General features: G+C 38.7%; 1 protein-coding gene across 1 annotated transcript in view; it reads left to right on the forward strand.

The window, feature by feature from the left end:
* jmjd1ca (jumonji domain containing 1Ca) overlaps window positions 1–15421 on the forward strand; it is a 67507-nt gene that overhangs the window by 9249 nt on the left and 42837 nt on the right. The window contains exon 2 of the mRNA XM_036594031.1: window positions 4049–4201. Coding sequence (XP_036449924.1) covers window positions 4049–4201 — 153 coding nt within the window. The remainder of the gene's footprint in view (window positions 1–4048; window positions 4202–15421) is intronic.

Here is a 15421-nt window from a genome sequence, read left to right on the forward strand (position 1 = left end):
ATATTTCAAATGGCAGTCAGACTGGTTCTTATGACTAATGATCTCTTCTAAATGAATAATTGCTGTTTTCCTTTTACACCCCCTACACTCACACGTGCACACACACACACACACACACACACATACAGAAGCGTACACACACACCTCAGACATAATGTCAAGAGAGCATGTAAATCACCTCTGTGTCCGACACGCATCCTTACACCAGAGAGAGAGAGAGAGAGTGTGTGTGTGTGTGGGTGTGTGTGTGTGTGTGTGTGCGTGTGTGTGTGTGCACATGTGAGGGAGACAGAAAGAGGAGATGAAGGGGAAAGGTGAGGATAAGAAAGAGTGGAAAAGAGAGTGAGTGTGTGTTTGTGTGTGTGTGTGTTGAAGGTTGTTGGGGGGTAGACAGACATTTTGATGGAGAGAAGCAAAGGAGGGAGGGAGGAAGAAGAGGGTGGTAGAAAGAGAATGAAAAAGAGCTGGATAGATAGAGTGAGAGACTGAGATGGAGCTGTTCGTAGCATAGCAACCCAAAAGCCTTTTCTTTTTCTCTCTCGCGCAGTCTTTTTATCTCTCTTTCTCTCTCTCTCTCTCTGTCTCTCTCTCTCTTTCTCTCTGTGATGATCTTGACCAATGACAGCGTCCCTGCAATATATTATACTCTATTTTCTCTTCCCTCAGTTGAGTGCGAGACAAATCAGCCGCCTGAGACGCAGACACACACACAAATACACACATGCGCGCACACCTATCAGTGTGTTTAATAATGTGTGAAGTTTGCTGTTCCAGAGGAAGCTGGATGATGTGAGGGCTGTGAACGGCCAGCCTCTATGCAATGGCAGTCCCCATCAGTGCAGTCAATTTCATTAGTGTCCAAATTAGTTTCACAAGCTTGGCTTGGACTAATTGATAAAATAAAAGAACCACAGAGATCTGAGATGTGTAATTTCTTTAACAGTTAGCTCTGACACATTTGTCACATCTGTCTGTTAGACATTTTTAGTGTTTTTTTTTACAGAAAATGGAGACCTGTGCCTTTTCTGATTTTATGCCTTTATTAGTGGTATAAGTATCTGACCATACAACAGTTTGTTTAAAGTTTGATACTTTAGGAAATTATTTAATACATAATGAAGTCTCAGATTTCACCATGATTCAATTCAACACAATTGTTTTGGTGCAATTCAAAGTAGGGTTGAAAATAAATTAAATGCAGCCCTTTGTGATATCAGAACTGTAAATACCAATTTCACAATAAAAATTAACACACAAAACGTTGTGCAGCCCAAATTTAGAATTAAGTTTAAAATGCACTGTATATACAGTCTTTAGATTGATGTACCATGATGCATCATTGCATTTGTACACTCCTAGCACTGGTACTTACTGATTTTTGCATATGAATATATGAGCGTTGAATATTGATAAACATGTCTTTTTGTTAGACCTTTTCCATCCCTGTATTGCAGAGTGAGGTGGATTCTGATGGCTTTCAGATATTCATTTCTAAATCAATTAGTCACTTTTGCCAATGCTGTGACAACACCTTATTAATACATTGACATCTGTTTAATATTATGATTAGTGAATATGAGGTTCACCCAGACAGCTGAAAATTAGTGCTACATTTGCGGTTTGAAATGCAGCATGAAAGTGGAAAGAGGCTGTCATAAGCTGAGGTTGGGCAACATGTGCCGTACCGTTCAATGACTTAAGATGGGTGAACCACCTAGAAACTTTTTTTTGCTCAACACCAACAAATGTGTTTTCTGATTAGGGATAGAAAAATATTTTATTGCATCAATTCGACGGTAATGATTTAATGATTTTAGACTGTTAAAATTGATTATTATTGATTAATAATATTTAGTGAAACGTGCATGTAAAGCATGTACTCTAAGTTGTTCTTTCAGTCCCATTTGTGCTTTCAGTATATTTAAAAAAATGATCAAAGTGTCATTTTGCTTATTAAATTAATCAGATTGTCTGATTAATGCATTACCAGTGCAGAACAGATCATGTACACAATTTTTTTTAAATGTCACATACACCTATGTAACCATGTCAATAGCCAGTGTTATTCATTTTCTATGTGGTGTTCAACTGTGTTTGTCTATGTGTGCATGTGTATTTATCTCAGAGTGTGAGCCGTGAACGGTAGGGTGTAATAGGATGTATTCTGCTACAGAGGAAATGCATTTTGAATTGTGTGTGGATATGTTGTGTGTTCAGTCTTTTTGTAATTACCCCACTCTATTGTGCTTTAATTAATTACATTAATCAAGTGAATTGAGACTTTGTGTGAGCTGTGAGAATGTGCATGTGTGTGAATATGTTTGATGTCTCATAGGGGTCAACCAATTATCGGCCCTGCTGATAAAGCCAATATTCAGGATTTTTTTTTCAATTATTGAACTAGTTTCCTTTACGAAAAAGCGCTTTTTGTTGTGTTCGTGCATATTTTACACAACAAAAAAAAAACACTTCTGTAGTCTGGCCCAATGTCCTACCCACAGTGTTATTGGACTGCTTAAATTGTGGATGATACATCAAGGAGAACCAACCAGCGTGTCTGTAGTCTGCCTCTGTGTCCTGACCACAGTGCTATTGGATTGGTAGAAATGTGGACCACGTGTTGATTAAATGCAATCAGACATGCTTTTTGGTTTTGTGAGAGACACACTGAGTGTGTGCATCACTTCCATAGCGAGAGGAAAGATAAGAACATGTCGAGGTTGAACAATGCAATTAGCAAAAAGGACAATTAGGGCTGCACAATTTGGCGAAAAATTTGAATGGTGATTTTTCTGACTAATATTGCAACTGCGATTTAAATTGTGGTCATTTTATATAAATTGAGGTTCAGACCTGTTTTTTTTTTACCAAGAAGACCAGAATATTCACTTTTTCTGGCTTGAGGCTTGACCCCTTAACATAGTGTGCCAGAAATCTAGTAGGTTGTGGTTGTGATTTCACAACACATGGAGGTTTGGTTGCCTCTGAGTGGTCTAACTCAGTGTGCGGACTTGTACTTCTTTACTAGTTTGAATGCGTTCAGAATATGTGTGTAAATATGTTGTTGTTACTCTTTACAATGTAGTGACATTTTTTACTGCATGATCGTTCAGAAGCCTACTGTAATATTTTTGCTGGGCTTACATTTACAGTTCTACATAGTTGGTTAGTGAAAGCTTTATACAATTTGTAGCATTGATCTAGGCTTTCTCACTTTACACTTTAAAAAATAATTAATAAGCTGTTATAAGACATTAATAAAAAAGCCATCTGATAAATATAGATATGTAATGAAGCTGACAGGTTTAATGCTGACTGATAAAGAAGACAAAATAAAATCAGTAAACATCAAAGTCTGAGGTTTAACAGTATAAATTAATGTGTTGTTCCTTTTCCAACCCTTGGTTAGGCAAACAACTGGTCTTAATTTCATCTTTAAGATTAAATTAATAACCATAAGTAAGTTCATTTTAAACCATTGATGTTTGCTTTATAAGGGTAGTCTTATTTTAAAGTGGTACCAAAAATTGTGTAAATGTATTTATATTTTTTTTAACTAAAGTTTTTGAGACTCTTGTTTGAGCTCCTTTATTCTTACAAACATGACTGGCTATCAAACGTCATTGAGAGCTATTTAAATTATTTATTTTTGTTTGTTTAAAAATATTTGTTATTATTTTTGTAACGTATACTGTCTAAAACTCAGAGCACTTTATTTTTATAGTGTTCTTATATTCATTTAATATACAATGTCAGTAATAGTTGCATTCTTACACACTACAAACATAAAATTTATGGTAAATTATTATTGGCCTAAATATTGGTTATTGGTTATGTCCCTGATCGTTATCTAACTGTTATCAGTATCAGCCGTGAAAAAACCATATTGGTCAGCTCCTAATGTGTAATGTATGATGTGTGTGAATGTGTGTATTTGTACAGCTCCCCCTCCCTGCTCCCCTGGCCTATGTGTGTGTGTGTGTTAATGATACTGTCTCACGCCTTTGACATCTCACCGTCCTCTCCTTTCTTTCTGTATGTGTGTTAGGTGTGTGTGGAGTGGGATGGTGAGGCAGCAGCAGAGCGTCACTGGAGGAGGCTGAAGGAGGAGTGGGAGGTGTTTGTGCTGGAGCATGAGCTGGTGTGGGCCAGGAGGAGAAACACCACCTCACAGGAGAACAGCTCACTGCAGCCTGCACTGGTGAGTGTGCACACACTCATGACATCAAACTTTAGCCCCTTATACTGTAGGATTTTCCCTTATTTTCATCTGATGATTCTTAAGGCTTATTTAGTAACTACTATAAATGGTTCTGTAACTACCATGAGACTAATGTGCAAGTTGAGGAACTTGTGAGTGAGCAATCTGGCCTATGTGTAGGCCTTTTAAATTTAAGAGATTAATACTTAATATATAAGCACACACATACACACACATCCCAATACCCCTAACTTCCACTACTGCAGCTGCAAGAGACAGTGCTTGCAGGATAGTTATTGATTTTTCTTTTCTTCTGCAACTGTGTGTGTGTGTGTGTGTGAAAGAGCGAAAGAGTGTGTATGGTTCTTTGGAGCAAGTGGGCATCATGAGTGAATGTGTTTTCACTCAAGTTTTTAGACTTTGCTTGATTTGAGCATATTTGGAGCAGTTTTTGATTTGGGGGTTTGTTAGCCAGAAAGTTGACAGTGACTGACGATTCTCCTAATCAAAGACACTGGCAAGCACAGAGGAGACAAAAAGAGGTTGTCTGTGTGTGTGCGTACGAGTGTGTGGGTTGTGTGTGTTTGTTTTTATAATGTCCTGATCTTGTTAACAAAATGGATTGCCTCTGCTTAATAATATACATATATATATATATATATATATATATATATATATATATATATATATATATATATATATATATATATATAATTATACATGGCTAGGTTATACAAAGAATTATACAGTACTCAATTTATACAATACTAGGCAAAAGTCTTCAGCAGCTATGAAAATTGTCTTAAGTGTGTTTTTTGTCATGTGGTTAGAAGAACACAGGTTTATTCCCTGACTTCTTACTCTCGCCATATGGATTTGTTTAACTCCATCAGCAGTACATCTGATTTAATTTAATGAAGGATTGATTAGCTGAACTAGGTATTGGATTGTAACTGTAAATACTGGGCTTCCTCAAGGAGAGGTTTTAAATGATTAAGCTAACACACTCGCATAAAATCAAAATGAACTGTTTATTTGTTTTTATCTTTTTAATGCACTGTTAGTATTTTTTAAGCAACCAAATACATACTGCACAAATAAATTGCTTTATGTACCATGTAGATATATTTTAACATTTTTTCAACATGATAGTATAATACATATCTATTATGCATACACATACAAATTATACATACATTTTTCATTTTAAATTTGTTACAGGATTGGATATTCCTTTTTTCCTCCAATTTCCTATTCAGCATTTTCTGCTGTCATCAGCCTGATACTGATTAGAGATGCACAGATACCACTATTTCCCTTCCAATACTAATACTCAATCCTTAGCTCTGTCTAGCCTAAATAACCTGTTACAAGCAGGCTTTATTACAAGGGGGGTTGGCAAAACTCGTGGAACAGGCAATGGTCAAATCCAGAAAAGCCAAAAAAACAAAGAAAGACACAAAACCAGGTAACCAGATCCAATGGGCAAAAGACAAAAATCAAAGTCAAAGAGTCCAAAGGCAAGATTGAAAAAGACAAAGTGCAGTCAGACAAAAACGCTCAGTAGTTCTCAAAAGTAGAAACAATACCTTGCAAGAAAACCTAGGTTAAAGGGGTTAGTATTTGAGTGAATGCGAGCGATGACTGGAGCGCTATGGAGTGTCATCAGTCTCTTGACCTCCCAGAGGATTCTGGGAGATGGAGTTAATTGCCGCTTCAGAGCCGGAGGGATGTGTGACAGATTGTATTCAATGCTTAAGAAAACCTATTTTTGTTTATGTACTATAGATAATTAGGATTTACTGTTATGTAAGTATTAGTATAAGTATAAATCTTAGTAATAAGAATTATATTTAACTACATAAATGTATAATATTTTTATTGTGCAAACCTGTATTTAAGTATCCAGCAGCTTCTCTGGCTTTGCAAAAACGCTAAATGCTGTTTCACATCTGAATTTCTCAAGTCATTTGTCTCACACGTGCATCCCGTTCACTCGCGCCTACATCTCCAAATGTCAGACTCTGCTGGAGTAAATATTGCAGTCGTACACACTCAGCTTTTTTTCCAGCTTGGTTTAAGCAGCAGGCTACAAGACCTTGCTGCTGTGTGATACAGCTGACTGACAGAGGTGCACCACACTCGGGACTAGTGGACTGATATGTTAAAGGCTAAATCAAGGCTAAAGGCTATTATTACACCAAGAGTCCAGCGGTTCCTTACCTATTGTCTCTCTCTATCGTTCGCACCTGAACTAACATTTACTTAGCTTGTAAATGACTATACCGACAGGTGAGTGATTACTGAAAGAAGCCAGGCTTAACCATTCAGGTAAAGGGATCCCACAAGATACTGGCATTACATATTTTGCCATGAGTGTTTTTACTGCTGCTTGTCAAGTGTCATTAAGCTCTGTCTACTGCACTGTTGTGTTTTTTAAAGCTCTGTCTGCTGGTGCGCATGCAAGTATCAGTGCGTGTGCGCATCGGAAATTGCTTTGTGGTATTGGTCATAGGTATTGGTATCCTCATCACTGATACTGTTGCTGCCTGTAAGTGCCAGTATTTGCGCTGATACTGATACGATATCGGTACAACACTAATACTGATACCCATCGGTACCAATATACATGCATATGTATTTTTTATACATGACACTGTATTGTATAAAGACAAACCTGTGAATGTGTATTGCTGTGTGTGTGCTTGTTTGTGTTCATATGTGTGCTTGAGTGTGTGCTGCTAGTTGTCAAAGCGTAAAAGGTTTCCTGCTCCTACTCTAAGAGTGAGTCACTCACTTTCTCACATACACACACACACACTGCACGTTTCCCCCCACACTCCTGGGCCATAGAGATAGAAAAACCAGATTCAGCTGAGCAGCTTTTCCAGCTCGTGCTCCAAGCCCTTGCTCTCTGAAGGGATTCTACTGGATCTTTGTCCTGCCGCAGTGCTCTTGTACTGGATTTTGGGGCTCACTTATGTAACCTCGTGTGTTACCGTGGCTACTGGCTAGCCGTGTGTTACTATGGGTTACCGTGCGTAACAGGGAGTAACCATGGGTTACGGCCATTTACATGGGTAAATGGGGTAACCGTGGCAACTAGGCTCTGTTTGGCCAACGGACTGCAGAGATAAGAGAGTGTGTCTTGTTTTTGTGTGTATGTCTGCTTATTTTAAATTCTACTCAGTGTTTGTCAGTGTGGTTATGGATTATTTGATGAAAACAAGTGTGTGTGTGTTTATGTGTGTGTAAGTTTGTGTATTCAGAGCAGTGGGGTGCATGTGGGTGGTGGTCAGTTTCAGCGCTGTTTCTGTTGCAGATGGGGAAAAAGACAGTGGAGAGAGAAATGGAAAGAGAGAGAGACAGACAGAGAGAGCATGAGAGAATGATAAAAGGGAAAAGAAGGAGAGACAGAGAGAGTGGTATAAAAGAGAAAGTTTGAAGGGGCAGACAGAGATAGGGACTGTGACAGAGAGAGAGAGAGAGAGAGAGAGAGAGAGAGAGAGGGAGAGACAGAAGATGAGCAAGTCAAATAGAAGGGAAAGGTAGAAAGGGAAACAGAGACAAACAGTAATAGAAAGGGAGAAAGAGAGAGAAGGCAGGAGCTGAGAGAATGATAGGGTAAGGGGAAGAGAGAATAAGAGTGGTAGAGAGGGAGGGAGAGCAAGAGAGAGTAGTAGAAAGGGAAAGAGATGGTAAAGGAGGGGGAGAGAGAGTGGTAGAGAAGGAGAGAGAGAAAAGGAGGGGGGAGGAGGTTCTGTAGCAGATTTTACAGCCTCTACTGATCCCTCTGTTCTCATTTATCTTCCACTGCCAACACACACAGATACACACAAACTCAAACACTCCTCTCTCCGCCTCTGTCTCTCTCACTTTTTTTACTCTCACTCTGTCTTTTTCTTTTTTTCATTCCTCTCTTTCTCTTTCATGTCTCACTCAATGCCACACACACCCTCCTCAAACTCCCCCTCTGTGACGCACATACACACACTCTCACTGTGCCAGACTAATGTTTAGTGGCAGCGATCAAATAAAAAAGCATGCTGGTGACTTTCTGAGCTGTGGAATATCACTGAGTCAGCAGCAGTGTTCTATCACGGTGACCTACACTTACAAACACACACACACATGCAGACTGTTTTGGTTTGTTGGTTTCTCTTTCTCTCTTTCTCTTTTTTTCCTCTTTAAATCAGCCAGACATTTCTACTGTGGCTTGGTGGTCTTGGTAGCTTTGTGTGTGTGTGTGCGCGTGCATCTGTAAGGGAGAGAAGACAGACACTCACTCTGGGGATGAAAGCCAGTCAATATGTGTGACTGTCTGACAGACAATTAGCACTGTGTCGCACGTGTGTGCGGGTAAAAGTAGTGCCTGGGGTGAGAACGTCTGTGGGTTACCATTTTCAGGTAGCTTCATTCATTTGAACAGTTTGGTCTTGCTATTGTGCCCATACCAGTAAAGCTACAATGACTGAGTGTGAGTGTGTGGCTGTGTGTGTGTGCATGAAAGACGTGAGAGAGAGAAAGATTTGCATATCAGCAGCAGCACAGGTCTGGCTGCTTTTAACTGTATGTCAGAAACTCTGTGTGTCTGCATATTTAGGTGTGTCCTTCTGTGATTGTTTGTCTGAGAGTGCGTGTTAGTGACAAAGTAACCATATCTCAATTTTATTGGTTTATACCATGATTTCAATATGCTTTATAATATATTAAAAACACATTCAGAAACAAAAATGCATAAATTGTTAATGAGACATATAAATGGGACGTCGGCTTACCGTTTGTATTTATTGCATCAAATGATTGCCTTGATTGAGCTAAATAGCCGCAGGATGTGGATGAATCCAAATAATCCAAGATTCTTCAGGATATTGACAGCTCACAAGAAAATGTTCATAATGCCAGTTAATACCATACGGTAGTCTCTTGATTCAAAACGCATGCTAAGCGCAAGTGATCCATACAGGTGTATTTCTTAGCACCAAATAAACACAACAAAAACTGTGCTTTGTACTATAAACAACAAATATCATCTCATTTTAACAACCACAGCGCTGAATTGTTTTTCTGTGTAGTGTGTTCAAACACACTAGCTACAGGCCCACAAGCCGCAAGCTAATGTTCTAGCCACAAGCTAACAAGTTATGCCCAAGCTAATGTGCCTCAAGGTAAAGAGAAGGTGATTTTAACACCTCACGCAATATACGCTGTATTAAAATGACTACACAGTTTGGTTCAGATTGTTGAATGTATTGTTTAATGCCTGTGCATATAAAATCGTGAGTGTCACCTTGAACACTACAATACAGTACTTTACATTGTTACAAGGGGTGGACATTTCGAATTTAATACTCAAATTCGTAAGGCGTTATTCAAAAAAATGTCTTTCCAAACGCTGTTGTCAGAAGAAAACCTCTTATCTCCAAATGATAACTTTACAGGAAAAGGAAAAACATACATTACATTTAGTGTAAGTCTATGTAACCAGACTTTTTTCCAAGTCATTTTGGCCACTTCTTTTGGTCCATTCATCATGAAACTTACACACAATGTACAGGGCAAGAGGCATTTTCAAATTATGTCAAAAACTGAAAAATGACAATAATGGAGATACAAGGTTTTCTTCTCACAACCATGAAAAATATATTTTTATGATAGGATACACTGGATGCATCAGGCGGATGTCACACATTCTGTCACACAGAAATTCAGAGCCAGTGTTTCAATGAAGGCACAGGCACCGCTAACATTGGACATTGATATGCACAGTCAGTGACTTATAGTGCTGCTCACAGCCTCTGAGCATTTCTGTATTACTACATTGAATTAAAATCAAGAACCAGACTACAGAATGCCAGTAGGTTATATGTAGCTTCAAATGTGCACTGAGAAAGACAATCAAAAGTTAAAATTTGTTAGCTAATACGAAAGTGTGAAATTGATTTATTCCATTTAGTCTATATATGTGAGACATAAATTGTGCTTGGGTTTGATGTTTAATGGTGCTTTTTTATTACTGTTCATGACTGTTCCTATGTGGTGTATCTGCACTTTATAAAAATAAATGAGTAATAACCTTAGTTTTTTTTTTTATCTAGTTTCTGTTTGGTTCTATTTACTGAGTAAAGTTCCCTTTAGTGAGAAAGCAGTTCAATCAGAACAAGCTCTGTCAGGTTTGTAAGACATTGTTTCAGTACAGTGTATTCAGGATGCCTGTTTCATTAAAGCTGAACTTAAGTAAGTTTTGGAGATCTCTCTGGTGGAAATATGTAATTGCATGCAACATGTAGAAAAACATTTTATTACACTGGTTGTGCTTCGGACCCCTTAAAGAGAACTGACATCTTTTGAGGACGTAAGTGAACCATCTTCGTCATCATATCTTCCTCTGTACAGTGTTGATTTTGCATTTGAGACCTAAACATTGAGCCGAACCTTCATTTTGAGCCTGTGCTGGTGACCTTAATACCTAAAGATGTATGACGTGGTCCAAAAACTCCAACAAAATCTGACGTGATGCTCCTGACTTTTTTTTATTGTTATTTCCGGCTTTACATTGTCAGTAATGCTACTTCTTTCCATTTTAACAAAATCTTACATAGTGCAGCTTTAAATTTATTAACCCAAACTTAATTGTCATCCAATATGGTGATAACATGATATATATAGAAAATATCTTGATATTGAGTTTTATCAGTACCAAGCAAACAATATATTATGCAGCCCTTGTGAGGCTTTATACACACATGCACATGTTTAATGTTTTAGTGGAGTATGTATGAGGGCCACAGGGCCCACAGCTGTGACTTCACTGACTTGTTTAATTTTGTCGGGTACATTCCAGAGGCATGTCATCATTAAAACCCCACACACATTCATCAGGAGAGACAGAGTAACAAGGAGAAGAGCCACTCTTTTTCCATTTATGCTTTCATCATTCTCACCTCTTCTCCCCTCCTTTACTGCAGTACTTCAGAGGACTTACTGTAGGGTAGAACTCAACTACAGGGAGGGTGTGTGTGCATGTTTTTGCACAGCTGTAGATGTGTGTCGAGTTACCTTGGACTCTGCTCTCAAAGTCATATTTATGTACCAGCTGCAGAGCTTACATTACTCTGTGACCCGGCAGAATAACAGGTCACCTGTTTTGTGTGTGTGCGTGTGTGTGTGTGTGTGTGTGTGATAGGAAATATATTTCCTCTGGGAGTGTAGTATTTCTCTGTATCTCTCTCTCTCCCTCTTTTTTCCACTCTTTCGTTGCCCTCTCTCTTTCTCTTCTCTCTTCTTTCTTTCTTTGTCCCTCTCTCCCCCCCCATCTCTCTGTCTCTCTCTCTCTCTCTCTCTGTCACTGTCTCTGGTCATAGTTACTCAGCACTGAATGTTGTTGAAAAGCTTCAAAAGTGAAAGACATTTGCTCTCAGACACACATACACTCACCAACATGATATGATGAATGGCACTATTTGCTCTCGAGAAAGGAAATGCCTCAGTCTCTTTATCTTATTCGTCTTGCAGTTGTTTGTGTTTGCGTGAGTGTGTGTGCATGCGCATGTGTGAGTGGGTTGTCGTGTGTGGTGTTTGTTTGTACTCGGCTGCTAATGCACACATGTGAGAGTGAGGCCTCAGCAGCACTCTATATTTAGCTGTTTGTGCGCGTGCTTATGTGTGTGTGTGTGTGTGTGTTTGTGTGCCCGCACCAGTGTATGTAAGTATGTGTGTGTGTGTGTCTGTAAGGGAGGGAGACCCCCGCCCCCTTGCCTACTCTTGGCTGTCTGCCTGTAACGGCCTAACCACATGTCGACATCTACCACCAGACACACTCTCTCTCTACCTCTCTCTGTCTCTGTCTCTCTCCCTCTCTCTCTCTCTCTCTCTCTCTCTGTCTTTCCCTCACACTCACTTACTCTCTTTCTCAAACACACACACAGCAATTCATCTAGGCTTCCCTGTTTGTATATGTGTCTCTACGCTGCTTTGTGTTACCCACACTCTCACTCTCTCGCTCTCGTTCTCTCTCTTTCTCTCTCTCACTCAGTCTCTTTCCCCCAAACACATTTCAGGTTGTTCAATTCTACAAACTGTGCTAATAGTAGTTCTTGCAGTCAGTGAAATGGAACAGAGTTTAGTTATGATACCACCACCATAAACAGAGATGGAAAGACAGAGAGAGAGATAGAGAGGAAGTCTCTGCATGTGTGTGTGTGTGTGTGTGTGTGTGTGTGTGTGTGTGTGTGTGTGTGTGTGCGCTCATGTTGTTCGATTGCTCTGTTCAGTGTGTAATGAACTCCAGCCAGCACAGATGATGTCATAATAACACTACAGAGACATGACCTTATGCATCAAATTTAAACACCCTTAATCCACTCTGTATCTCTCTATCTCTCTCAAACAGCTCTCTCTCTCTCACACACACACACACACACACACACACACACACACACACACACACACACACAAACAAGACAGAAAATAACAAATATAAGCAAGTCTACTTCAAGAGTGAGCTGTAATTCTTTTTTACACTATTTAAAATAAACATTGCTAATAGCTCTTGGCTTGTGAGCACAGTTATCCTGTACTTGGTAGGGTGAATTCAGGAAAAAAGGCATCAGGTATAGCATCAGATAACACTATATTGCTGTGTAATATGTTAAACTAGACTTGACGCGATTATTACATAACTGCCTGATCTCGAATATTTGAGCTAACCACAATGATTTGCGCTGACTGCAATCATTTCTAGTTATTTTATTTCAAGCCAAACAAACAGAATATAAGTTATGTGCATTTTCATCACAACAAATAAGGTGAGGCAAATAACTGAATGAGCACATCTGAATGAGTTCATCTTAATTACTGTTTGAAAGGAAAAATCTCATCATCTTTTTAATCCAAATGTAGCTGATCGGCCAAGACACATTTGGTGTGTGAAGTTCGCCTATTTAGTTTTAGCACTGGTAACAAGTGGAAGCTTATGTGGCTTAGTGTTGTGCAAGTTGCATTCGTAAATCACACTCAATTCGATAGACAAACTGTGAGAACGTGCAAGCAAACTATTTTACACATAATTTCCGAACAACTTGTCATGAGCAGCTTTTAAAACAAACATGGATTCGGACTTAGTTGTGAAGCCAAACACAACATCACCGCTGTGGGCACATTTTGGTTTCAAGCCCAATGAGAAAAAAAAATATGGAGGAGGCGATTTGTCGGATTTGACATTCTTCATTATAATAGTGTGTGTACATTATTACATTATTGCGATTATTTGTATGACAATCGTCAGTTAAAATTTCATGATCATGACGGCCCTATGTCAAACTATGTTACGTTTATTTTATTTGAAAATATTTCCACATTTGGACTACATGTGTATGGGAAAAAAGTAGTATGATGATAGGGTCAATATATTGTGCTATATCATTATGAGTGGAACAAAGCACTTTGAAAAAACAAGAGGCTCAAATGTTAATAAAAAAAAAACAGCTAGCTAACTTTATTATTTTATTTCCTAGCAAACTAATATCCTTCAAGCTTGACCATGTTAGCTGATCAGTGAACTATATATATGTATAATATATGAGATGCAGTACAGTCCCCAGCATGCACTGCAACATAATGTGTGTTCCATAGTGTGCGGGCCAGTGGTTACACAAAAAAATGCCTGGTGTCTCGTTCAAGCAAATTTAAATTTAGATTAAAAAAGACTACCTAAAACAATTTATTTTTATTTAGAATTATTTTTGAATAAGTATTTATGAACTGTTTTGCTGTTGCAGTTTTGGAATATTTTTTTTTGACCCATTCAGGTCATGGCAAAATGTTAAGTAAAAATGAAATAAAAACAAAGCTGGCACACAGAATTTTTGAGATTGTTTAATATGTTGTGGTGTGCCGTGTTAGTGGTTGAGTTTGACACCCCCGTATTAAGCCCTCACTGTACCTACCATATATTACAAATACAAGTTTGGGGTAAAAGGTGAAATCTGATTGGCTATCTCACATTTATCGACCATGCTAATTTGACTGCAGACAGATCCTTGTACTGCCAACTTAGTATACAATTTTCAAGAAATAAATTCTTACTCTACATTAGGGGTGGGAATCTCTAGGCACCTCACGATTCGATTCGATTACGATTCAGAGGGCTGCGATGTGATTATAAAACGATTATCAATGCATCTCGATGCATCTTTTTTTTCTATATAGCATTTATATTTTCTCATTGTGTGAGCTCAAGTTTCGAGTTCAAGTTTCAAGTTATTGCACAACATGTCAAGACATTTATGCGTTGAAATGCTTGTGGTGAGGCTCAGCTAATCACTCTACAGAAAGTAAATAAGTAAACATAAAAATACAAGAAAAACCAACTGAAATATATTAAATATACACAAAATATACACAGAATATAGAGACAGTTACGGTGAAATAAGATCCAGTGGTAATGGATGACCACGCAGCACATGTTACAGCTATTCTACCCGTTTTCTTTAGTGATTTTATAACTTTTGGTCTCGTTGTAGAGACGGGGGGGATCGCTGTGTCAGTAAAGTATCTTTGAGACAGGACATGTGCAACATAGTGCTAAAGCCCTGTTTCACAACAACTGAGAACCGGCATGCAGACTGCAGGTCACATAGCAACGATACGTTATTCGCATTTATAAGCAGCGCAGTTGGTTTCCTGGTACATTAAATCTGCAACGAGAGACTGACAAACACTAAAAAAGTGGCGAAGCTGAAGTCAGCTTCTCTTTCAAATTCTCCCGTTCCACCTTAAATGGTGCCGCATTTACATTCGGCGCCTCAGTTAGAATTTAAGGTGGAACGGGAAAATTCGAACAAGAAGCTGGAGAGTAAGAAGCAACTTCAGCCTCGTAAAACAGCCGAACGTTGAGAGACATTTAACTGATCTACTTCTGAGGAAAAGTTTTCTGGCGGAGATGGGAGGAAAGCGGCTATAGCTGAAGCTTAAAGCAGAGCGAAGTAAATCTGCGCTCTCGTTTATATTGTTTAGCCTATACTAGGACATTATCACATACTGAGACATACTGGACATTAAATGTTGTGGCTCCCAAGGTGGTTTGATTTTTGTTGAAAGGACAAAATGGCTCTTCTTAACATTTGTGTTGTGACTCCTGATCTAACCTGGCTTTAATGCAGAGGGAACCGGTCGGATTTCTCACTCATCCAGTAGTGTTTTTGTTATGTGCCGCCACAG

This window comes from Colossoma macropomum, unplaced genomic scaffold, assembly GCF_904425465.1.
Source record: "Colossoma macropomum unplaced genomic scaffold, Colossoma_macropomum, whole genome shotgun sequence".
NCBI lineage: Eukaryota > Metazoa > Chordata > Actinopteri > Characiformes > Serrasalmidae > Colossoma > Colossoma macropomum.